Raw genomic sequence first — 25,263 nt, forward strand, 5'->3', positions numbered from 1 at the left:
TATAACACTTGTATTTTCATCAAGATTTATGATGAGTATTTCTCTGAATTGATGTGGCTCTCTGCACAATCACCGCATGTTTTAGAACTACTGAACGTAATACGCCAATGTAAAATTAGATTTTTTTTATATAAATATGCACTTTATCGAGCACAACATACATGTATTGTGTAACATGAGTCCTATGAGTGTCATCTGATGAAGATCATCAAAGGTTACTGATTAATTTTATCTCTATTTGTGCTTTTTGTGACTCCTCTCTTTGGCTGGAAAAAATGGCTGTGTTTTTCTGTGAGTTGGTGGTGACCTAACATAATCGTTTGTGGTGCTTTTGATGTAAAGCATTTTTTAATCAAACACTGTGGCTGGATTAACGAGAATTGTATCTTTAAAATGGTGTAAAATACTTGCATGCTTGAGGAATTTTAATTATGACATTTTTGTCATTTTGAATTTGGCGCCCTGCACTTTCACAGGCTGTTGGCGACCGTTCCACATATCCCAGAGAGCTTAACCCCACCCACTTTGCAAAAGCACAGCTCCCACACCACTAGAGGGATATCTTCAACCACCAACTTACTATCCTGAGACAAGGCCGAGTATAGCCCACGAGGATCTCCCCCACGGCACGAAACCAAGGGGGGCACCAACCCGGAAAGGAAGCTCACATCAGTGACTCAACCTAATCAATGCTTCGTAGGCATGGCATGGGAGAGCACCAATAAGCACCAATAAGCCAGTGACTCAGTCCCTGTAATAGGGTTTGAGGTAGAGAATCCCAGGGTGGTTCGTTGCAGTAGTCTAACCTAGAAGTGACAAAAGCATGGATTCATTTTTCACCCACACTTTTGAACAGAAAGTTTCTGATTTCTGCAATGTTAAGTAGATTTAAAAAAGTTATCCTTGAAACAGGCTTGATATGTTCGTCAACAGAGAGATCATGATCCAGAGTAACGTCAAGGTCCACAGTTTATTTGAGACGACTGTACAACCATCAAGATTAATTGTCAGATTCAACAGAATATCCCTTTGTTTCTTGGAACCAAGAACTAGCATCTCTATTTTGTCCGAATTTAATAAGTAGAACATTTTCCGCCATTCCACTTCCTTGTCTGAAATACAGTGTAACGGTTTTCTTGTGTCGAAGGAGAGGCGGACCAAAACACAGTGTGGTTATTATTCATGGTTCTTTAATAAAGAAACTATACATGAATAGACTAACAAAACCAAGAAATGTGAAAAACCAAAACAGCCCTATCTGGTGCAAACACAGAGACAGGAACAATCACCCACAAAACTCAACACCAAACAGGCTACCTAAATATGGTTCCCAATCAGAGACAATTACTAACACCTGCCTCTGATTGAGAACCATATCAGGCCAAACACAGAAACAGACAAACTAGACACACAACATAGAATGCCCACTCAGATCACACCCTGACCAAACAAAACATAGAAACATACAAAGCAAACTATGGTCAGGGTGTGACATACAGGCTTCCAGGCAGGCTAATTTTGGGGCTTCACCAAGTTTGATCGAAATGTACAGCTGTGTGTTGTCCGCATAGCAGTGAAAGTTAACATTATGTTTCTGAATGACATCTTCAAGAGGTAAAATATATAGTGAAAACAATAGTGGTCCTAAAACGGAGCTTTGAGGAACACCAAAATTTACAGTTGATTTTTCAGAGGAGTAGGGTCCAGTATGAGGCTTGAAGATTTCGAGGCCATGATTATTTTCATAAATGTGTCAAGAGATATAAATTCAGCAAAAAAGAAGAAACATCCCCTTTTCAGGACCCTGTCTTTCAAAGATAATGCGTAATAATTCAAATAACTTCACAGATCTTCATTGCAAAGGGTTTAAACACTGTTTCCCATGCTTGTTCAATGAACCATAAACAATTAATGAACATGCACCTGTGGAACGGTCGTTAAGACACTAACAGCTTACAGACTGTAGGCAGTTAAGGTCACAGTTATGAAAACTTAGGACACTAAAGAGGCCTTTCTACTGACTCTGAAAAACACCAAAAGAAAGATGCTGAGGGTCCCTGCTCCTCTGCGTGAAGGTGCATTAGGCATGCTGCAAGAAGGCATGAGGACTGCAGATGTGGCCAGGGCAATAAATTGCAATGTCTGTACTGTGAGACGCCTAAGACAGAGTTACAGGGAGACAGGATGGACAGCTGATTGTCCTCGCAGTGGCAGACCACATGTAACAACACCTGCACAGGATCGGTACATCCGAACATCACACCTGTGGGACAGGTACTGGATGGCAACAACAACTGCCCGAGTTACACCGGGAACGCACAATCCCTCCATCAGTGATCAGACTGTTCGCAATAGGCTGAGAGAGGCAGGACTGAGGGCTTGTAGGCCTGTCGTAAGGCAGGTCCTCACCAGACATCTCCAGCAACAACGTCACCTATGGGCACAAACCCACCGTCGCTGGACCAGACAGGACTGGCAAAAAGTGTTCTTCACTGACGAGTCATGATTTTGTCTCACCTGGGGTGATGGTCGGATTCACGTTTATTGTCAAAGGAATGGGCATTACACCGAGGCCTGTACTCTGGAGTGGGATTGATTTGGAGGTTGAGGGTCCATTATGGTCTGGGGCTGTGTGTCACAGCATCATCAGACTGAGCTTGTTGTCATGGCAGGCAATCTCAATGCTGTGCGTTACAGGATCGGAGGGTGAGGGTAAGGGCCATTCCCCCAAGAAATGTCCAGGAAATGTCCAGGAACTTGCCGGTGCCTTGGTGGAAGAGTGGGGTAACATCTCACAACAAGAACTGGAAAATCAGATGCAGTCCTTGAGGAGGAGATGCACTGGAGTACTTAATGCAGCTGGTGGCCACACCAGATACTGACTGTTACTTTTGATTTTGACTCCCCCCCTTTGTTCAGGGACACATTATTTAATTTATGTTAGTCACATGTCTGTGGAACATGTTCAGTTTTTGTCTCAGTTGTTGAATCTTGTTATGTTCATACAAATATTTACAAATTATATGTTAGTTGAAAATTAACACAGTTAACAGTGAGAGGACATTTCTTTTTGTGCTGGGTTTATAATTTAAAAACTTGAGTGTCTCCCTTGATCCTAAGTCCTGGCAGAGTTGTGCAGACTCAGGGCAACTGAGCCTTGGAGGAGTACGCAGATTTAAAAAGGAGTGTCACTTGCTTTCTAATGATGATGATCTTTTCGTCAAAGAAGTTCATGAATTTATCACTGCTGAAGTGAAAGCCATCCTCTCTTGGGGAATGTTGTTTTCTTTAGTTAGCTTTGCGATAGTATCAAAAATACATTTTGGATTGTTCTTATTATTCTCAATTAAAGTTGGAAAAATAGGATGATAGAGCAGCAGTGAGGGTTCTTTGATACTGCACGGTACTGTCTTTCCAAGCTGGTCGGAAGACTTCCAGTTTGGTGTGGCAGCATTTCAGTTCCAATTTTCTAGAAGCTTGCTTCAGAGCTCGGGTATTTTCTGTGTACCAGGGAGCTAGTTTCTTATGACAAATGTTTTTTTGTTTTTAGGACTGCGACTACATCTAGGGTATTACGCCAGGTTAAATTGAGTTCCTCATTTAGGTGGTTATTCCTAAAGTAAAAGCAGAAAAAAGGTACCATTTTTGCCTAACACTTTCTCTCGCTGAACTTCTAACACGAGTGGGTTGGGCGTAGCTTCTTGGTAGTGATCGCAAGAGCAGCTGTTCACCGATTTGACAGCTCCAACACAGTTCCCCCTCTGACACCGCCAAAACTTCTGCTATGCAGGTGTATGCTATGGCCGGTTAAGGCTTGATCTGAGTGAATCTAGGCCTAACAAAGCAATAAAGAGGGATGCAAATGATAAGGATATCCCATGATTTAGCTCCTTTCTTGGCTTCCGTCACTGGTTTCCGTCTCTGGAGAGGCCAGTTATGAATGTACGTTTGCATATAGACCTCAGCTAGGCATTAATGGCCGATCTGTCATTCAGTAGAACAGAAGCAGGTCTTTACAGCATCCAATATCCACAGAAAACAGTGGTATAATGGTATATCCACTAACAGTAAGCTCTAAATTCATACTGTCAGCTGGTTTTTTATCGGGCGTGTCTGCATTTTACGCGAGTCACCTTCTACACCTTCTACGATAACTTCTTGAAGCCAATCTGCAATAAAGTGGGGATGAATAATTCAAGGGCCCATTGGAACATCTTCTGTTTTAGAAAAAGTCTCCAGGAGTTAATCGTAAACAGTCAATTCTCTCTACCACCTCAGCCAGGTTTCACTAAGCACGCCACAGGCTAAATGGGTGTGAGGATATATTGTCATTCAGTCAGATAGGGAAGCCACACACTATGCAATCAGCACAGCCTCCTGCATGAACCAAAGGTTGAAACGATAACTTCTGTTGATACAGCTTGCAAAATTGAACATGTGCCCTTCAAAACAGATGTCATCATTATAAAACAGTTACAATCAAAACGCTATCTGCATTGTTTCAGTTGGAGAAACCCTATCAACAAACCACCATATTCCAAATGCCTAGCGAATGACCCATTTCTGGCCAAACACTCAGTCACATCACCAAGCATCCCCTGTCTCATCCCCTACTGATCAAGTCAGAATAGTGAAGTACAGAGAAGACTGGTTACTCCCAAAGGGAGTCGCTCAGGATCTACCTGACAGGGTTCGTACTTATATATTATTAACAAGTAATAAAAGGAGCCAAATAAAACCTGACAGCCATACATATATATATATATATATATTTATATATTATAGAGGACACACAAAATGAGTTTGAGTCGCTCAAGGTCATTGGCTGCAATGAATTCACTGAAGAGATTTCTAAGATGAAGTGCCTAGACATTTTTAAAACAAGGGTAGAAAACGGTGGATTCATATTCATCGAGAGTATTTTAGTTTGAGCAGATGTTATCAACATGATAAATGCCAATGGTATTTTGAGAGCTTAATTCAAGGCATGTAATGCATCATTCCACTTAAGCTTCAGTTGAAACCCATGAGAACTGTAAGAAAAGATGACTGACCCAAAGTTCACTGACAACAGACAGTCTTTGTTTGTTTCCCTCAATATCTCTCTCTCTCACTCACCCTCCCTCTCTCTCCCTCCTCCAGACGAGTTTAAGTCGTTCCTGAAGAGGCTGCCCTCCACCCACTTCCTGCCGGTCAGCAGTGTCCACCTCCTCTGGGGCAGTGACTGGGACCTGCAGGCCCGCTACCGCCTGCTCCAGAGCTCCCTGGAGACCCAGAGGCTCAAGATCCAGCGCACTGCCCGCAAGCTCTTTGGCCTCAGCATCCGCTGCCACCACAACCCCAACCACCAGATGCCTAGGGAGAGGTGGGTCTCAGAAGCAGTAAAAAGGCATTATGTAACCCTTATAATGCTGCATTGTTTTGGATAATATAGCATTTTGATGCTGATGTTGTGGAACACGGTACCACTCAAGGGTGTTTTCACATATAGTCAGAGATAAACTGCAACATAGGTAGAGGTAAAGGGGTTTCAGTGCTGCCTGTTGAAGTACTGTATGTGAATACTGTATGTGATGCATTTTGACTTTGAATTTGCTGGCTGCTATAGTTTTCTGTCCATAAAATCATGTAAACACCCAATGACCCCCAGTCCTACCTAGTATTTCACTATTTAGGATGAAAGATTATCTAACGGTGGGAGTCTCTGGACAGGTCAGTGCACAATGTGCCATCACCTACTGTGACTACAGACAGCACGTGTTGCTGCAGACATGGCACTGTGCTATGCTGTCTGAAATGGAGTCATTCATTCCACCCCTATAATGCCTGGGGTGTAGTGGAGGAAGGAGTCAGACGCATGAGACAGAGAGTTCAGAGTAGCGCTACTACTTTTTTCACCAACCAGGTGAAAGCAGACGCCACTCAAAACAAATGCCCCAAAAACACAGGGTAACTAAACAGTCCCAAAAAAAACACACGTACACGAACAACTGTGACTTACAGGCGTGTATAATGAGTACACATAAAACAATCCTGCACACCCAGCAGGCGGGCCGGCTGGCTAATAAAGCCCAACTAATAAACCTAATTAACAACAGGCGTAAATAATAAACAGACAAGGAGGGGGAGGGAAAGGTCAGTGGCAGCTAGTAGGCCGGTGACGACGACCGCCGAGCGCCACCCAAACGAAAAGGGGAGCCATCTTCGGTAGGAGTCGTGACAACCCCAAAATATACCAGACAACATGGGCTGAAATAACACACTAAATGCTTGACGTGAAAATATCCCAAAATGTGAACTTGGATGAATGTTAATATACAAATAGAAAGAGAAAATCCACAAAAATGTATGTTTATGTGGTTAAGGAACAAGCAGCTGTCAACTGTCACTCAGGTAGAAGGAACACACCCACGCTCGGATGCATGCTTTGGCAAAGGGTTTGTTCGAAGGGTTTATCAAAGCAGTACATACTCCGTGCTCGGCAGAGCACACATCAAGGATGCCTGATGGCACTGTGAAGAGAAACTGTTTGTTTATTTGTTTCTGTACTGTGTGTGTGTGTGTGTGTGTGTGTGTGTGTGTGTGTGTGTGTGTGTGTGTGTGTGTGTGTGTGTGTGTGTGTGTGTGTGTGTGTGTGTGTGTGTGTGTGTGTGTGTGTGTGTGTGTGTGTGTGTGTGTGTGCGTGCGTGTGTCTGTGTGTGTGTGTGTGTGTGTGTGTGTGTGTGTGTGTGTGTGTGTGTGTGTGTGTGTGTGTGTGTGTGTGTGTGTGTGTGCGTGTGCGTGTGCGTGTGTGAGTGCGTGTCTGTGAATTATTGTGTGTCTGTGTGTGTATGTTTGCGTGTGCGCATGCATCCGTGGAAGTAAGCGATGCACTGTGTCAACAGGCATAATTTCCTTCAGACCAGTAGCCACATCCATGTTTCTCTTTGATACCACCAATACAACATAAACTAGACATAGTGATAGTACTGTTTGTTTTCTCTGGAGACATACAGTACACAGGGCTGATATGATGAATTAGTCCCTTGCTGTTGGGCTTAGTTCATATACATAAATAACTGGTTGAACAATTTGTTTTTATATTCAAGCACACATATTAGCAGGTAGGCTGTGCACTCCCACAGCTTTGAGGATAAGTTAAGGTGAAATCTTGTTCTGAATTTCATCTAAATCTGTATGCAATATAGTGCAATGCAACTCTATTTAAAAAGCACACAAATCCACACCAGCACCAGTACATCCAGCACTGGTAGAGGCAGCAGTAGACCTTGTTGTCCTGCTGCTCAGAATTGAACTGAAGGCCCAGCCTCTCTGGTGGCATGGCCTTTGCCCTGAAGAGCCGAGTTGGAGAGAGAAAAGACTGCCTGTTACAACCAAGCAAGCCCTTCTACTGATCTACTGCCCGCTGACGGGACACAAGTCTATAATAATAGGGAGCAAGGCTGCTGTAGTCCCCCTCGGACTCCGGTAGTGGAGAGCCTTGGACAACTGCAGTAACAATATTAACAATATTAGTCCAGTCTCTCCAGGTTTGGAGGAGGTTTCTCCACAGTGTGACCCTACTGTGGAAGGCTACTTGGCTCCAGACCTGCAGGGGGAAACCCAGGGAGGACTTTGATTGTTGTGGCTTGACCTCTGTCTGCTCCCTATAGTCTAATTGATCATCTTAAGGATCTGACCCTTTTTTCAATTTTCGCCTAAAATGACATACCCAAATCTAACTGCCTGTAGCTCAGGACCTGAAGCAAGGAAATGCATATTTTTGATAGCATTTGAAAGGACACTTTGACATTTGTGGAAATGTGAAATTAATGTAGAGGAATATAGCACATTACAACTGGTAAAAGATAATGTAAAGGAAAAAAATGCGTCTTTGAAATGCAAGAGAAAGGCCAATATATGACTTAGGAATCTACGCAGAATTTAGATTTTGGCCACTAGATGGCAACAATGTATGTGCAAAGATTTAGACTAATCCAATGAACCATTGCATTTCTATTCGAAATGTTGTATAAAGACTGCCCAAATGTGCCTAACTGGTTTATTAATACATTTTGAAGTTCATAACTGTGCACTCTCCTCAAAGAATAACATGGTATTCTTTCACTGTAATAGCTACTGTAATTTGGACAGTGAAGTTAAATTAACAAGAATTTAAGCTTTCTGCCCATATCGGATATGTCTATATCCTGGGAAATGTTCTTGTTACTTACAGCCTCATGCTAATCACATTAGCCTATGTTAGCTCAACCATCCTGTGGAGAGGACACCGATCCTGTAGAGGTTTTAAATCTCTACCAATAATCACTGTTACACAATCCACAGGCAATCTACACGCATAGCTGGACCGTACCCGTTTAAACATTGATGGTGTTTTTGCAGGGATAATGAGTGGCATATTCAAAGCAGCACAGAGTAGAGCTTCATCGCCGGTTTCTTTTTAGCATGCTGTGGTACTGGATGTACTGCAGAACTAGGATCATGAGATTTTGTGTTTTACTGTGAGCCACTACGTTTTTCCTGGTCAGATCTCATGGTCAAGAAATACTCCTGGCCCTCTGCATAAACAAATGACTACACAACCATGAACCATGTGCGTAAGTCATATTTTCATAGGCTTAAGCTTGAGCTACAGTGAAGGATGGTGTTTGCTTATTTAAGCCTGGTTGCCATTTCATGGACACATACGCCATATCTCTAAGATAAATGTGTTATTCCATCAAAGAACCGACTGTAATTAAATGAGCAACCAAAGCGTGGCGTCCGTCTCCACATATGAAAGGCCTCAGATAAGTCTCTGTCCCTCAGTGTTGGCTAGCTCTAATTGCAGTCATTTGTCATTTAAGTCATTCAGCAGAAGCTCTTATCAAAAGCAACTTACAATATTGAGTGCATGCATTTCCATACTGGGCCACTGTGGGAATCAAACCCACAATGCTGGTACCATAAGCGGCAGTTTATCACATTAGAAAAACATGAGATGTGTTACAAGGTAAAAACAATATGTTTTTAATGGTAACCAATATCAAATAGCATAACTCCCGACCAAATAATCGGCATCTGTGTCTATGTATCAAAGTAATTATCCTTAGACAGACTTTAGCATGTTTACCGACTTTGACAGGGTTATGGATACACTACATGACCAAAAGAATGTGGACACCTGCTCGTAGAACATCTACTTCCAAAATCATGGGCATTAATATGGAGTTGGCCCTCCTATGCTCTTACAACAGCCTCCACTCTTCTGGGAAGGCTTTCTACTAGATGTTGGAACATTGCTAAAGGGACTTTCTTCCATTCAGCCACAAGAACATAAGTGAGGTCGGACACTGATGTTGGGCGATTAGGCCTGGCTCACAGTTGGTGTTCCAATTCATCCCAATGGTATTCGATGGGGTGAGGTCAGGGCTCTGTGCAGGCCAGTCAAGTTCTTCCACACCAATCTTGACAAACCATTTCTGTATGGACCTCACTTTGTGCATGGGGGCGTTGTTATGCTGAAACAGGAAAGGGCTTTCCACAAAATCGTCTAGAATGTCATTGTATGCTGTAGCGTTAAGATTTCCCATCATAGGAACTAAGTGTCCTAGACCAAACCATGAAAAACAGCCCCAGACCATTATTCCTCCTCCTCCAAAATGTACAGTTGGCACTATGAATTTGAGCAGGTAGTGTTCTCCTGAGATCCGTCAAACCCAGATTCGTTCACCAGATTGCAAGATGGTGAAGCTTGATTCATCACTCCAGAGAACGCGTTTCCACTGCTCCTGAGTCCAATGGCGGTGAGCTTTACATCACTCCAGCCGAGACGTACTCCAGATTTAACAAATTGACCCTAGTCAGTGACTCAACCTACTCAAGTGATGCACCCCTCCTAGGGACAGCATGAAAGAGCACCAGTAAGCCAGTGACTCAGCCCCTGTAATAGGGTTAGAGGCAGAGAATCCCAGTGGAGAGAGGGGAACAGCAAGGGCGGTTCGTTGCTCCAGAGCCTTTCCATTCACCTTCACACTCCTGGGCCAGTCTACACTCAATCATAGGAACCACTGAAGAGATGAGTCTTCAGTAAAGACTTAAAGGTTGAAACTTAGTCTACGTCTCTCACATGGGTAAGCAGACCATTCCATAAAAATGGAGCTCTATAGGAGAAAGCCCTGCCTCCAGCTGTTTGCTTAGAAATTCTAGGGACAATTAGGAGGCCTGCGTCTTGTGACCATAGCATACGTGTAGGTATGTACGGCAGGACCAAATCAGAGAGATAGGTAGGAGTAAGCCCATTTAATGCTTTGTAGGTTAGCAGCAAAACCTTGAAATCAGCCCTTGCCTTAACGGGATGCCAGTGTAGGGAGGCTAGCACTGGAGTAATATGATCACATTTATTTGTTCTAGTCAGGATTCTAGCAGCCGTATTTAGCACTAACTGAAGTTTACTTAGTGCTTTATCTGGGTAGCCGGAAAGTAGAGCATTGCAGTAGTCTAACCTAGAAGTAACAAAAGCATGGATACATTTTTCTGCATCTTTTTTTGTACAGAATGTTTCAGATTTTTGTAATGTTACGTAGATGGAAAAAAGCTGTCCTTGAAACAGTCTCAATATGTTTGTCAAAAGAGAGATCAGGGTCCTGAGTAATGCCGAGGTCCTTCGCAGTTTTATTTGAGACGATTGTACAACCATCAAGATTAATTGTCAACTTCAACAGAAGATCTCTTTGTTTCTTGGGACCTAGATCTAGCATCTCTGTTTTGTCCGAGTTTAAAAGTAGAAAGTTTGCAGACATCCACTTCCTTATGTCTGAAACACAGGCTTCTAGCGAGGGCAATGTTGGGGCTTCACCATGTTTCATTGAAATGTTCAGCTGTGTGTCATCCGCATAGCAGTGAAAGTTAACATTATGTTTTCAAATGACATCCCCAAGAGGTAAAATATATAGTGAAAACAATAGTGGTCCTAAAATGGAACCTTGAGGAACACCGAAATTTACAGTTGATTTGTCAGAGGTCAAATCATTCACAGAGACAAACGGATATCTTTTCGACAGATAAACCAGGCCAGAACTTGTCCGTGAAGACCAATTTGGGTTTCCAATCTCTCCAAAAGAATGTGGTGATCGATGGTATCAAAAGCAGCACTAAGGTCTAGGAGCACAAGGACAGATGCAGAGCCTTGGTCTGATGCCATTAAAAGGTCATTTACCACCTTCACAAGTGCAGTCTCAGTGCTATGATGGGGTCTAAAACCAGACTGAAGCATTTCGTATACATTGTTTGTCTTCAGGAAAGCAGTGAGTTGCTGCGCAACATCTTTTTCTAATTCGATATAGGCCAATAGTTTTTTATATTTTGTGAGTCAAGGTTTGGCTCTTTCAAGAGAGGCTTTATTACTGCCACTTTTAGTGAGTTTGGTACACACCCGTTGGATAGAGAGCCGTGTATTATGTTCAACATAGGAGGGCCAAGCACAGGAAGCAGCTCCTTCAGTAGTTTAGTTGGAATAGGGTCCAGTATGCAGCTTGAAGGTTTAGAGGCCATGGTTATTTTCATCAATGTGTCAAGTGATTAAGTGCTAAAACACTTGAGTGTCTCTCTTCAATCTAGGTCCTGTCAGAGTTGTGCAGACTCAGGACAACTGAGCTTTGGAGGAATACGCAGATTTAAAGAGGATTCCGTAATTTGCTTTCTAATGATCATGATCTTTTCCTCAAAGATGTTCATGAATTTATTACTGCTGAAGTGAAAGCCATCCTCACTTGGGGAATGCTGCTTTTTAGTTTTCTGTGTGACAGTATCAAAAATAAATTTAAGATTGTTCTGTTTTTCCTCAATTAAGTTGGAAAAATAGGATGATCGAGCAGCAGTGAGGGCTCTGCTTTATTTTAATTTATTTTAATTTGATTTTATAATCTTTTGGTTGTTTTAATTTATTGTCACTGGTGCCTGACGGTGTAACTGGCTGAACACTATACTGCAAAATTGTATCTAGTAGCTATGTTAACTCTGAGTTAGCTAATGTGGTGACAACAATGTAGGATGTGTATAGCATTTAGTGGTTATGATATGAAGGCTTGGCTTGGAAAGGTTTTTTCGCCTGGTCAAAGACAGCTGTTGTGTTGTGCACTGAACTTCACAAGCGAAGGGAAAAGGTGAGAGGAGGACAGCGTGTAGATGCGAGAAGGAATCATTCAACGAGCAAAGTGATCATGCTGTTTGTTTGTGGCTGCTATGAAAGTGAACTGTGTGTGGGCTATCGGGGTGTATTCATTACGACAAATTCTGTTGAAAAACATTTCTTAAAGGGAAGCAAATGGAATGAAACGAGGATATACAAATTTGTCCAATAGAAACTCTTGTTTGCAACTGGACTAATGAATACACCCTAGATCAGCTAGTAGATGCAGGCAGGAGTGTACAATGTGGTATTGAATGTGTCACTGTCGGTCACTTTGATTTCTCAAAATGTTCTCTCGACCTATTCACCTACACTGTAAACTTTAATTCGTAGCCTAAGTTGTAGCAACCTCATGATGGGTATAGGGAAAATGTGAGAATCGTGTAGTAGCAGAAACATATTGATGTTACATTGAGCTGGGTGAATGGAATATGAATGACAGTCGTCCAATATGCTGTAATAGAAAAAAGGCCATGCTCCCCCCCAAAAACCTCCTCCGTATTCTTAAATGGCACCGACCACACACACACAAAACTCAACCAAAAATGGTTCTTCAAAGGGTTCTCATATGGGGACAGTCGAATAACCCTTTTAGTATCTCAATATAACCTTTTTTTCTTAGTGTATTGTGTTTTCTGAAGCTTTGGAGACAAGTTTGTCAAAATGGTGTTCTGTACAGTTTATCCTTGCTACAAACATAATTGAAAACCTGTCTATAAGTTTTGTCTGTCAACTTGGTTTGTTTAATTATGGTACATTTATCAATCTCCTCTGTGAAACATTCAAGATTCCTCTCAAGATTCAAGATGCTCTTACATGAGCACTGGAACCTATTTTACAGTCCAACACAATGGCCATTGGCTTTGTCTTTATGTCCTGTAGAGATAAGAGCGGGATGAATTTGTGGCCGTCAACAAAAGCATTATTTTCTCAAAGTGCATAGTAGGGTCAATGTTGCGGGACATGCATTCAGTTTTGTCTTTGTTATTTCATAATGTTACTCTTATCCTTGGATACTCCTCAGTTAAGGGGAACACAAAGAGATAGGGACTTTTATCTGGGTAGGACTGAAAATATATGCAGACATTATGAAGACTGCCTTATAAGTACATCTGCTTTTTGTCAGTTTAATCAGTGTTCACAAAGTAATGGATTCAGGTTGATGCAAGAATTGCTAAGTAAAGACACTGCAAAGATGAAAATGTTAAATGGATTCAAATATATTTGTGTCACTGTCGGTCACTTTGATTTCTCAAATTTTTCTCTCAACCTATTCACCTACATTGTAAACTTTAATTCGTAGCCTACGTTGTAGCAACCTCATGATGGGTATAGGGAAAATGTGAGAATCGTGTAGTAGCAGAAACATATCGATGTTACATTGAGCTGGGTGAATGGAAAATGAATGACAGTCGTCCAATATCCTGTAATAGAAAAAAGGCCATGCTCCCCCCCAAAAAACCTCCTCCGTATTCTTAAACGGCACCGACCACACACACACAAAACTCCAGTTATTGACAATGAATTCAAGGGGGGATATATGGAATAATATGAGTATGCCTGCCTCTCATATGTAAATGAATATATAATAAAACTAATAGGAATGGTTCAATCTTTGTGGCGTAAACGTCCGCAAAATATTTTAAATGTATTTAGTTTTTTCATTTGTGATAATGCGTAGAATCTGTAGATTATGCAGCAAAATATTTCTCAATAGTCCAATAAGTATCCGAATGCAGGGAAAAGGAAGACGAGGGCCTTATACCTCAAGTTTTGCGTCAATGCCAGAGGGCTACACTCTTAAAAGAAAAGGGTTGTCCCCATAGGAGAACTCTTTTTGATTCCAGGGAGAACCTTTTTTTAGTTCCATGTGGAACCCTCTGTGGAAAGGGTTCTACATGGAAGTCAATCTTTTTTTCTTTTTTTTTACCAGGCAAGTCAGGTCAGAACAAATTATTATTTTCAATGATGGCCTAGGTTAACTGCCTGTTCAGGGGCAGAACAACAGATTTGTACCTTGTCAGCTGGGGGGGGTTGAACTTGCAACCTTCCGGTTACTAATCCAACGCTCTAACCACTAGGATACCCTGCCGTCCCTCTTATACTGGGAAACAAAAATGGTTCTTCAAAGGGTTCTCCTATGGGGACAGTCGATTAACCCTTTTAGTATCTCAATATAACCTTTTTTTCTTAGTGTATTGTGTTCTCTGAAGCTTTGGAGACAAGTTTGTCAAAATGGTGTTCTGTACAGTTTATCCTTGCTACAAACATAATTGAAAACCTGTCTATAAGTTGTGTCTGTCACCTTTGTTTGTTTAATCATGGTACATTTATCAATCTCCTCTCAAGATGAATGTGAAACATTCAAGATTCCTCTCAAGATTCAAGATGCTCTTACATGAGCACTGGAACCTATTTTACAGTCCAACACAATGGCCATTGGCTTTGTCTTTATGTCCTGTAGCGATAAGAGCGGGATGAATTTGTGGCCGTCAACAAAAGCATTATTTTCTCAAAGTGCATAGTAGGGTCAATGTTGCGGGACATACATTCAGTCTTGTCTTTGATATTTCATAATGTTACTCTTATCCTTGGATACTCCTCAGTTAAGGGGAACACAAAGAGATAGGGACTTTTATCTGGGTAGGACTGAAAATATGTGCAGACATTATGAAGACTGCCTTATAAGTACATCTGCTTTTTGTCAGTTTAATCAGTGTTCACAAAGTAATGGATTCAGGTTGATGCAAGAATTGCTAAGTAAAGACACTTCAAAGATGAAAATGTTAAATGGATTCAAATATATTTTCTCAGATCTGAACTTAATTTGTTCAGAATCAGTGCTAACTCAAAGTAAAACTTTCCAATCATGTATCCATACAGCTAAAGCAGTTTTCACTTTTTGGAATATGTCTCATTATAATTGTACATTAATCCTCAAATCCTCATATCCTTCAACCTATTTCACATCCCAGAGGAGAAAAAGTAGTTTAAGTCTGAAGAGTGTTTCCTCTCTCCCCTTCCTATGCCCTACCCATGGTTCATTTTGGGATGGCTTGGGCTCCCTGGCCTTTCAAGCACCAGGTCATCCGTCGTTGTTACCATGCCGGTTCATTAGCATATCAGGCTAACCTTTAGCTCATCCTCTCAATCCTCTCCTAGAAATCAGGATTCTGGATTCACCCTCATCTCACAGTCTCCCAGTAGAGCGTTTCAGTACTGTCAAGTTGACAGAAAGGGATGCCTGAGGGAGAATAAGAGACGCGTTTTGCATAGGAAATAATGCTGCCATCCCACATGAAGGAAATAAAGGAACTCCGTCTTTGAGGAATACATTATCCCCTCCAATGACTACACCTATACAAACAGTACCAGGCTGTGGCAGTGACAGTGGAATTTAATCCTCAGACTTTAACACTGAGTTTGTCCTTGCTAAACAGTCATTAATAATGGTGCATTTGTTTTATCCCTGTATCTCCCCTCCCATTGTTGTATTTTCCCTGTCGGTCACTCTGGCTCTGACACTGTTTCTTCTTCTCCTCTTTTCTTCTTCTGCTTCTTTCTTTCTTTCTTTCTTTCTTTCTTTCTTTCTTTCTTTCTTTCTTTCTTTCTTTTCACTTACTTCCATTATCTTTTTCTCTATCCATTCTCCAGGTCTGTGATGCAGTGGCTAAACAGGGTCCAGTCCTTCCTCTACTGCAATGAGAATGGTTTCTGGGGGACCTTCCTGGAGAGCCAGAGGACGTGTGTGTGCCACACAGGTGTCACCCTATGCCAGAGACCCATCCCATGTATCATCGGGGGCAACAACAGCTGTGCCATGTGCAGCCTGGCCAACATCTCGCAGTGCGGCTCCTGCAATAAGGGCTACAAGCTGTACAGAGGTCGCTGTGAGCCCCAGAACGTGGACTCTGAGCGCAGCGAGCAGTTCATCAGCTTCGAGACCGACCTGGACTTCCAGGACCTGGAGCTCAAGTACTTGCTCCAGAAGATGGACTCGCGTCTCTACATCCACACCACCTTCATAAGCAACGAGATCCGCCTGGAGACGTTCTTCGACCCACGGTGGCGCAAGCGCATGTCCCTGACCCTGAAGAGCAACAAGAACCGGATGGACTACCTCCACATGATCAACGGACTGTCCATGAAGATCTGCCAGATGCGCAACAGCAGCATTGACCCCATGTTCTTTGTTTACGTTAACCCGTTCAGTGGCAGCCACTCAGAGGGTTGGAGCATGCCCTTTGGCGAGCACGGCTACCCGCGCTGGGAGAAAACAAGGTTGGGGAACTCCCAGTGCTTCAACTGGACCCTGCTGCTAGGCAACCGGTGGAAGACGTTCTTTGAGACAGTACACATCTACCTACGAAGCCGAGCCAAGGTGCCCACCGGGCTGCGCAACGATACGGGCCACGGTCCCGTCGACTTGTCCGATCCTAACAAGCGCCAGATCTACATCAAGATCTCTGACATCCAGGTGTTTGGCTACAGCTTGCGCTTCAACGCTGACCTGCTCCGTAGCGCCGTGCAGCAGGTGAACCAGTCGTACACACAGGGGACTCAGTTTTACTCTTCCTCCTCTGTCATGCTCTTGCTACTGGACATTAGGGAGCGGATTAACCGCCTGGCCCCTCCAGTGGCGCCCGGGAAACCCCAGCTGGACCTGTTTTCATGTATGCTGAAGCACAGGCTCAAGCTGAACAACAGCGAGATGATCCGGGTCAACCATGCCTTGGACATGTACAACACAGAGATACTGAAACAATCAGATCACCTGACTACCAAACTCTGCTGAGATACAGTAAACAAACAAACAAAAAGAAGATCAAACAGATACTAAAAATATAACTGTTTGGGAATATTCCTTTTTATTTACTTATCTCTTTTTTTTCTTGTTGGACCTTTTTGTTCTGCCTTTTGATGTACTATTAACAACTTTGTAAGTGTAATTGTTAAAGAGAAATCCAAAACATTGATGAAGCCTTTTAGTTGGATAAAGAAGAAGATTCATAGAAACCACTTTAAAGACTGTACCATATTTGTCCCAGCATGTCTCTCATTTCCTAAAGTAGCATAAAAAGAGAATAAGAAAAAAATGTATCCATCTTCTGGTGACAAAGAGGCCTTTATTTTACTCTAAGGGAACAAAGGTTATATCTGAAACTGCCATTCTTTACTAAGTTAAACCTTTTTAGTTACATTAGGGCAGACCAGATATCATCCTTTTATTTCAGTGAATATGCTTTATCAACAAACAAAATATTACAAATATGTAACATGACAGTTTAATACAGTATGAAGGCATTTATACATTTTAAGGGTTAAATAACCTAGCAAACTGTAAGCTGTAAGCGTTAGCTATATATTCTCTTTGAAAAATTGATAATCCATGACAAGTCTGCATACCGTTCTTTGTGTAGTAAGGTATAAGGCAGCGGATAGTCATTTCATGTCAAATAACGGAAGCCAGCTGTTTATATACTGTATGTGTATACCTTTATTTCGCCTGATGCTTATTGATGTTCGTTAATTGAATGTGTCATTTGAGAGCGAGTGAATCCAGACAAAGCTAAAAACTTGTCTTTAGGCACTTACCTCCCATGTTTGAAATTCTACCTGCATTTCCCATGAGGTGGTTTCTTCTGGTGCCTGAGTATATATTGTGGTCTGAAGATGAACAATCAATGCTACTTCGTACAGCTTTGCAAAATGTACACCTTGTGACTGCTGATGTGTCAAGCTTTACGGCACATGGATCATTCACGTACATCTGCAACAGACACCATAAAAGCCATACATTTCCCATGGGTACACATAAGACATGGAAAAGCACCCCATACATTTTTCAAAAAGCATGGAAAATGTCCCATTTCTGTTTTTTATGTAGTTGTTATCCCCCCCCCCCCCCCCCAATTAATTTAAAATGGAGGACAGCACAGTGGACAAAGAGAGTATATTCTGTGGAATTATGGGATGACATTGTAAGGTCATTGGATTTCTGTTAAATAGAGTGAACCCAGATGAGAAACAGATGAGAAATATAAAAGCTTCAAATACTTCTGTTGATTTTAATCTTTATTTTCTTAATGCCACGTTGGATCTTAACTTTCTAATGACCATGCAAAACAGATTTTAACCCTCAGAAACAAGGTTGTTTAATATTTCTAGTCATACTTTATTGAAAGCACCGGCATGAAATATGTTTATAGCTATATATAGCTACAGAATTGAACATAATGTCAAACGTCATACTATCTCAGAAGTATCAAAGAACACTACCTATATTATTATTAAGTGCCTGTTACCTATCCCTTTCAAATACTTAGAGGAGGGCAATTGCTCTTAGTTTAGTTACAGTACAAACATTAAAACACAAGATAGACATTCAAAGGAATTTAGCAACTCAGACCACATCAATGCAGATCTGTTGCTCATCTCATCCTGAGATACATGTTTTCTACCTAAAGGCCGGCTGGTTTGTGCATGTGGGAAAATTAACCATCAGTAAGAGATTGAAGTCTCAATTTCCTGACACTGTCTCTCCTATGTACATTATACCTGTAAATAGAAACGTTGTGTTGTAATAGTTATAACATCAAAGACAACATGAATTATAGTAATTTCAAGAGAACAAAAGAGGCCATTATTACTGAGAATATCCACAATTACTGTTGGTGTACCTTGCACAAATTACAATTACACTCCATTCTAAACTTATTTACTTCATTATGAATCTCAGAGAGGGATGGTAATTTCTGACTGTTTTGATCAAAGTATATGAAATATACAATATGAAATTAGTTAGTTTTGACCACTGCATACATGAAACAAGCACACATTAGCTCTATCAGCATAACATCACTGCAATGTTCCATGGATACATTTGAAGATACAGCTCCTAATACCTTGCATATGTAATTTTTGCTGTTATGTTGAAATCATTATATCAGCTTATTTCAAATGAATGTTTCATATAATAATCTATTTCTCATTAAAAGGCTATATTTAATAAGAAGAGCAATGTTTGTCTTTACCGCAACACTGGACAGTAGTCACAATAGATGGGATATAGTCAAGGTTGTAATTTCTGTCATTGGACATTGCTTTGTTTACATAGAAAAATGCCATGCGTTTTTCTTTCAATGAGGCCCAGACCAACCCTAAAAAGTAAATGTTCATGTAAACTGAGAGACAACAGCAGCATGGTGGATTAGCATTTATTTCTTTATTCAAAACGTCCTGTTTAGTTCTCACAACAACACCCACACAGAACCACATTAAACCCTTTTTGTACTGCTTGTTGTGATGTAACTGTAATTTAGCGTTTGAAGGTTACATTTTTGATGGGATCAGTGGATGATTACTAAAATACACTGCTCAAAAAATAAAGGGAACACTAAAATAACACATCCTAGATCTGAATGAATTAAATATTTACATAGTTGAAAGTGCTGACAATAAAATCACACACAAATTATCAATCGAAATCAAATTTATCAACCCATGGAGGTCTGGATTTGGAGTCACACTCAAAATAAAAGTGGAAAACCACAATACAGGCTGATCCAACTTTGATGTAATGTCCTTAAAACAAGTCAAAATGAGGCTCAGTAGTGTGTGTGGCCTCCACATGCCTGTGTGACCTCCCTACAATGCCTGAGCATGATCCTTATGAGGTGGCGGATGGTCTCCTGAGGGATCTCCTCCCAGACCTGGACTAAAGCATCCGCCAACTCCTGGACAGTCTGTGGTACAACATGGCGTTGATGGATGGAGCGAGACATGATGTCCCAGATGTACTCAATTGGATTCAGGTCTGGGGAACGGGTGGGCCAGTCCACAGCATCAATGCCTTCCTCTTGCAGGAACTGCTGACACACTCCAGCCACATGAGGTCCAGCATAGTCTTGCATTAGGAGGAACCCAGGGCCAACCGCACCAGCATATGGCCTCACAAGGGGTCTGAGGATCTCATCTCGGTACCTAATGGCAGTCAGGCTACCTCTGGCGAGCACATGGAGGCCCGCCAAAGAAATGCCACCCCACACCATGACTGACCCACCGCCAAACCTGTCATGCTGGAGGATGTTGCAGGCAGCAGAACGTTCTCCACGGCGTCTCCAGACTCTTTCACGTCTGTCACATGTGCTCAGTGTGAAGCTGCTTTCATCTGTGAAGAGCACAGGACGCCAGTGGCGAATTTGCCAATCTTGGTGTTCTCTGGCAAATGCCAAACTTCCTGCACAGTGTTGGGCTGTAAGCACAACCCCCACCTGTGGATGTCGGGCCCTCATACCACCCTCACGGAGTGTGTTTTGGACGGTTTGAGCAGACACATGCACATTTGTGGCCTGCTGGAGGTCATTTTGCAGGGCTCTGGCAGTACTCCTCCTGCTCCTCCTTGCACAAAGGCGGAGGTAACGGTCCTGCTGCTGGGTTGTTGCCCTGCTCCTGATGTACTGGCCTGTCTCCTGGTAGCACCTCCATGCTCTGGACACTACGCTGACAGACACAGCAGCAGGATTAACTTCCGGCGCAGACAGAGATGGCCACCTCGCTTCGCGTTCCTAGGAAACTATGCAGTTTTTTGTTTTTTTTATGTGTTATTTCTTACATTGGTACCCCAGGTCATCTTAGGTTTCATTACATACAGTCGAGAAGAACTACTGAATATAAGAGCAGCGTCAACTCACCATCAGTACGACCAAGAATATGACTTTCGCGAAGCGGATCCTGTGTTCTGCCTTTCACCCAGGACAACGGAATGGATCCCAGCCGGCGACCCAAAAAAACGACTTCGTAAAAGAGGGAAGCGAAGCGGTCTTCTGGTCAGACTCCGGAGACGGGCACATCGCGCATCACTCCCTAGCATACTTCTCGCCAATGTCCAGTCTCTTGACAACAAGGTTGATGAAATCCGAGCAAGGGTAGCATTCCAGAGGGACATCAGAGACTGTCACATTCTTTGCTTCACGGAAACATGGCTCACTCGAGAGACGCTATCGGAGTCGGTGCAGCCAGCTGGTTTCTCCACGCATCGCGCCGACAGAAACAAACATCTTTCTGGTAAGAAGAGGGGCGGGGGCGTATGCTTTATGGTTAACGAGACGTGGTGTGGTCAGAACAACATATAGGAACTCAAGTCCTTCTGTTCACCTGATTTAGAATTCCTCACAATCAAATGTCGACCGCATTATCTACCAAGGGAATTCTCTTTGATTATAATCACAGCCGTATATATTGCCCCACAAGCTGACACATCTATGGCTCTGAACGAACTTTCTTTTAGTATTTGCAAACTGGAATCCACATATCCTGAGGCTGCATTCATTGTAGCTGGGGATTTTAACAAGGCTAATCTGAAAACAAGACTCCCTAAATTGTATCAGCATATCGATTGCGCAACCAGGGATGGTAAAACCTTGGATCATTGCTATTCTAACTTCCGCGACGCATATAAAGCCCTCCCCCGCCCTCCTTTCGGAAAAGCTGACCACGACTCCATTTTCTCCCTGCCTACAGACAGAAGCTAAAACAAGAAGCTCCCGCGCTGAGGTCTGTTCAACGCTGGTCCGACCAATCTGATTCCACGCTCCAAGACTGCTTCCATCACATGGACTGGGATATGTTTTGTATTGCGTCAAACAACAACATTGACGAAAACGCTGATTCGGTGAGCGAGTTCATTAGAACGTGCGTTGAAGATGTCGTTCCCATAGCAACGATTAAAACATTCCCAAACCAGAAACCGTGGATTGATGGCAGCATTCGTGTGAAACTGAAAGCTTGAACCACTGCTTTTAATCAGGGCAAGGTGACCGGAAACATGACCGAATACAAACAGTGTAGCTATTCCCTCCGCAAGGCAATCAAACAAGCTAAGCGTTAGTATAGAGACAACGTAGAATCGCAATTCAATGGCTCAGACACAAGAGGTATGTGGCAGGGTCTACAGTCAATCACGGATTACAAAAAGAAAACCAGCCCAGTCACGGACCAGGATGTCTTGCTCCCAGGCAGACTAAATAACTTTTTTGCCCGCTTTGAGGACAATACAGTGCCACTGACACGGCCCACAACCAAAACATGCGGACTCTCCTTCACTGCAGCCGAGGTGAGTAAAACATTTAAACGTGTTAACCCTCGCAAGGCTGCAGGCCCAGACGGCATCCCCAGCCGCGGCCTCATACGGACATATTCAATCAAACCTTATCCCAGTCTGCTGTTCCCACATGCTTCAAGAGGGCCACCATTGTTCCTGTTCCCAAAAAAGCTACGGTAACTTAGCTAAACGACTACCGCCCTGTAGCACTCACTTCCGTCATCATGAAGTGCTTTGAGAGACTAGTCAAGGACCATATCACCTCCACCCTACCTGACACCCTAGACCCACTCCAATTTGCTTACTGCCCAAATAGGTCCACAGACGATGCAATCTCAACCACACTGCACACTGCCCTAACCCATCTGGACAAGAGGAATACCTATGTGAGAATGCTGTTCATCGACTACAGCTCAGCATTTAACACCATAGTACCCTCCAAACTCATCATCAAGCTCGAGACCCTAGATCTCGACCCCACCCTGTTTAACTGGGTACTGGACTTCCTGACGGGCCGCCCCCCAGGTGGTGAGGGTAGGTAACAACATCGCCACCCCGCTGATCCTCAACACCGGGGCTCCACAAGGGTGCGTTCTGAGCCCTCTCCTGTACTCCCTGTTCACCCACGACTCAATCCAACCCAACTCAATCAATCAAGTTTGCGGACGACACAACAGTGGTGGGCTTGATTACCAACAATGACGAGACGGCCTACAGGGAGGAGGTGAGGGCCCTCGGAGTGTGGTGTCAGGAAAATAACCTCACACTAACGTCAACAAAACTAAGGAGATGATTGTGGACTTGAGGGAACACCCCCCTATCCACATCGATGGGACAGTAGTGGAGAGGGTAGTAAGTTTTAAGTTCCTCGGCGTACACATCACAGACAAACTGAATTGGTCCACCCACACAGACAGCATCGTGAAGAAGGCGCAGTGCAACCTCAGGAGGCTGAAGAAAATTGGCTTGTCACCAAAAGCACTCACAAACTTCTACAGATGCACAATCGAGAGCATCCTGTCGGGCTGTATCACCGCCTGGTACGGCAATTGCTCCGCCCACAACCGTAAGGCTCTCCAGAGGGTAGTGAGGTCTGCACAACGCATCACCGGGGGCAAACTACCTGTCCTCCAGGACACCTACACCACCCGATGTCACAGGAATCAAATCAAAATCAAATCAAATCAAATTTATTTATATAGCCCTTCGTACATCAGCTGATATCTCAAAGTGCTGTACAGAAACCCAGCCTAAAACCCCAAACAGCAAACAATGCAGGTGTAAAAGCACGGTGGCTAGGAAAAACTCCCTAGAAAGGCCAAAACCTAGGAAGAAACCTAGAGAGGAACCGGGCTATGTGGGGTGGCCAGTCCTCATCTGGCTGTGCCGGGTAGAGATTATAACAGAAAATGACCAAGATGTTCAAATGTTCATAAATGACCAGCATGGTCAAATAATAATAAGGCAGAACAGTTGAAACTGGAGCAGCAGCACAGTCAGGTGGACTGGGGACAGCAAGGAGCCATCATGTCAGGTAGTCCTGGGGCACGGTCCTAGGGCTCAGGTCCTCCGAGAGAGAGAAAGAAAGAGAGAATTAGAGAGAGCATATGTGGGGTGGCCAGTCCTCTTCTGGCTGTGCCGGGTGGAGATTATAACAGAACGTGGCCAAGATGTTCAAATGTTCATAAATGACCAGCATGGTTGAATAATAGTAAGGCAGAACAGTTGAAACTGGAGCAGGAGCATGGCCAGGTGGACTGGGGACAGCAAGGAGTCCTCATGTCAGGTAGTCCTGGGACATGGTCCTAGGGCCCAGGCCAGTTGAAACTGGAGCAGCAGCATGGCCAGGTGGACTGGGGACAGCAAGGAGTCATCATGTCAGGTAGTCCTGGGGCATGGTTCTAGGGCTCAGGTCCTCCGAGAGAGAGAAAGAAGGAGAGAAGGAGAGAATTAGAGAACGCACACTTAGATTTACACAGGACACCGAATAGGACAGGAGAAGTACTCCAGATAAACAAACTGACCCTAGCCCCCCGACACATAAACTACTGCAGCATAAATACTGGAGGCTGAGACAGGAGGGGTCAGGAGACACTGTGGCCCCATCCGAGGACACCCCGGACAGGGCCAAACAGGAAGGATATAACCCCACCCACTTTGCCAAAGCACAGCCCCCACACCACTAGAGGGAAATCTTCAACCACCAACTTACCATCCTGAGACAAGGCCGAGTATAGCCCACAAAGATCTCCGACACGGTACAACCCAAGGGGGGGGGGAACCCAGACAGGCCGACCACAACAGTGAATCAACCCACCCAGGTGACGCACCCCCCCAGGGACGGCACGAGAGAGCCCCAGCAAGCCAGTGACTCAGCCCCGTAACAGGGCTAGAGGCAGAGAATCCCAGTGGAAAAGGGGAACCGGCCAGGCAGAGACAGCAAGGGCGGTTCGTTGCTCCAGAGCCTTTCCGTTCACCTTCCCACTCCTGGGCCAGACTACACTCAATCATATGACCCACTGAAGAGATGAGTCTTCAGTAAAGACTTAAAGGTTGAGACCGAGTTTGCGTCTCTGACATGGGTAGGCAGACCGTTCCATAAAAATGGAGCTCTATAGGAGAAAGCCCTGCCTCCAGCTGTTTGCTTAGAAATTCTAGGGACAATTAGGAGGCCTGCGTCTTGTGACCGTAGCGTACGTATAGGTATGTACGGCAGGACCAAATCAGAGAGGTAGGTAGGAGCAAGCCCATGTAATGCTTTGTAGGTTAGCAGTAAAACCTTGAAATCAGCCCTTGCTTTGACAGGAAGCCAGTGTAGAGAGGCTAGCACTGGAGTAATATGATCAAATTTTTTGGTTCTAGTCAGGATTCTAGCAGCCGTATTTAGCACTAACTGAAGTTTATTTAGTGCTTTATCCGGGTAGCCGGAAAATAGAGCATTGCAGTAGTCTAACCTAGAAGTGACAAAAGCATGGATTAATTTTTCTGCATC

General features: G+C 43.4%; 1 protein-coding gene across 1 annotated transcript in view; it reads left to right on the plus strand.

The window, feature by feature from the left end:
* Positions 1-19,178, plus strand: part of LOC124048942 (BMP/retinoic acid-inducible neural-specific protein 1) — a 179,507-nt gene extending 160,329 nt beyond the window's left edge. Inside the window, exons 7-8 of the mRNA XM_046370130.1 lie at positions 5,143-5,365; positions 15,824-19,178. Coding sequence (XP_046226086.1) covers positions 5,143-5,365; positions 15,824-16,964 — 1,364 coding nt within the window. The 3' untranslated portion in view covers positions 16,965-19,178. The remainder of the gene's footprint in view (positions 1-5,142; positions 5,366-15,823) is intronic.
* Positions 19,179-25,263: the final 6,085 nt, after the last annotated feature.

The sequence above is a fragment of the Oncorhynchus gorbuscha genome, linkage group LG11 (genome assembly GCF_021184085.1).
Source record: "Oncorhynchus gorbuscha isolate QuinsamMale2020 ecotype Even-year linkage group LG11, OgorEven_v1.0, whole genome shotgun sequence".
In the NCBI taxonomy this organism is placed as follows: Eukaryota; Metazoa; Chordata; class Actinopteri; order Salmoniformes; family Salmonidae; genus Oncorhynchus; species Oncorhynchus gorbuscha.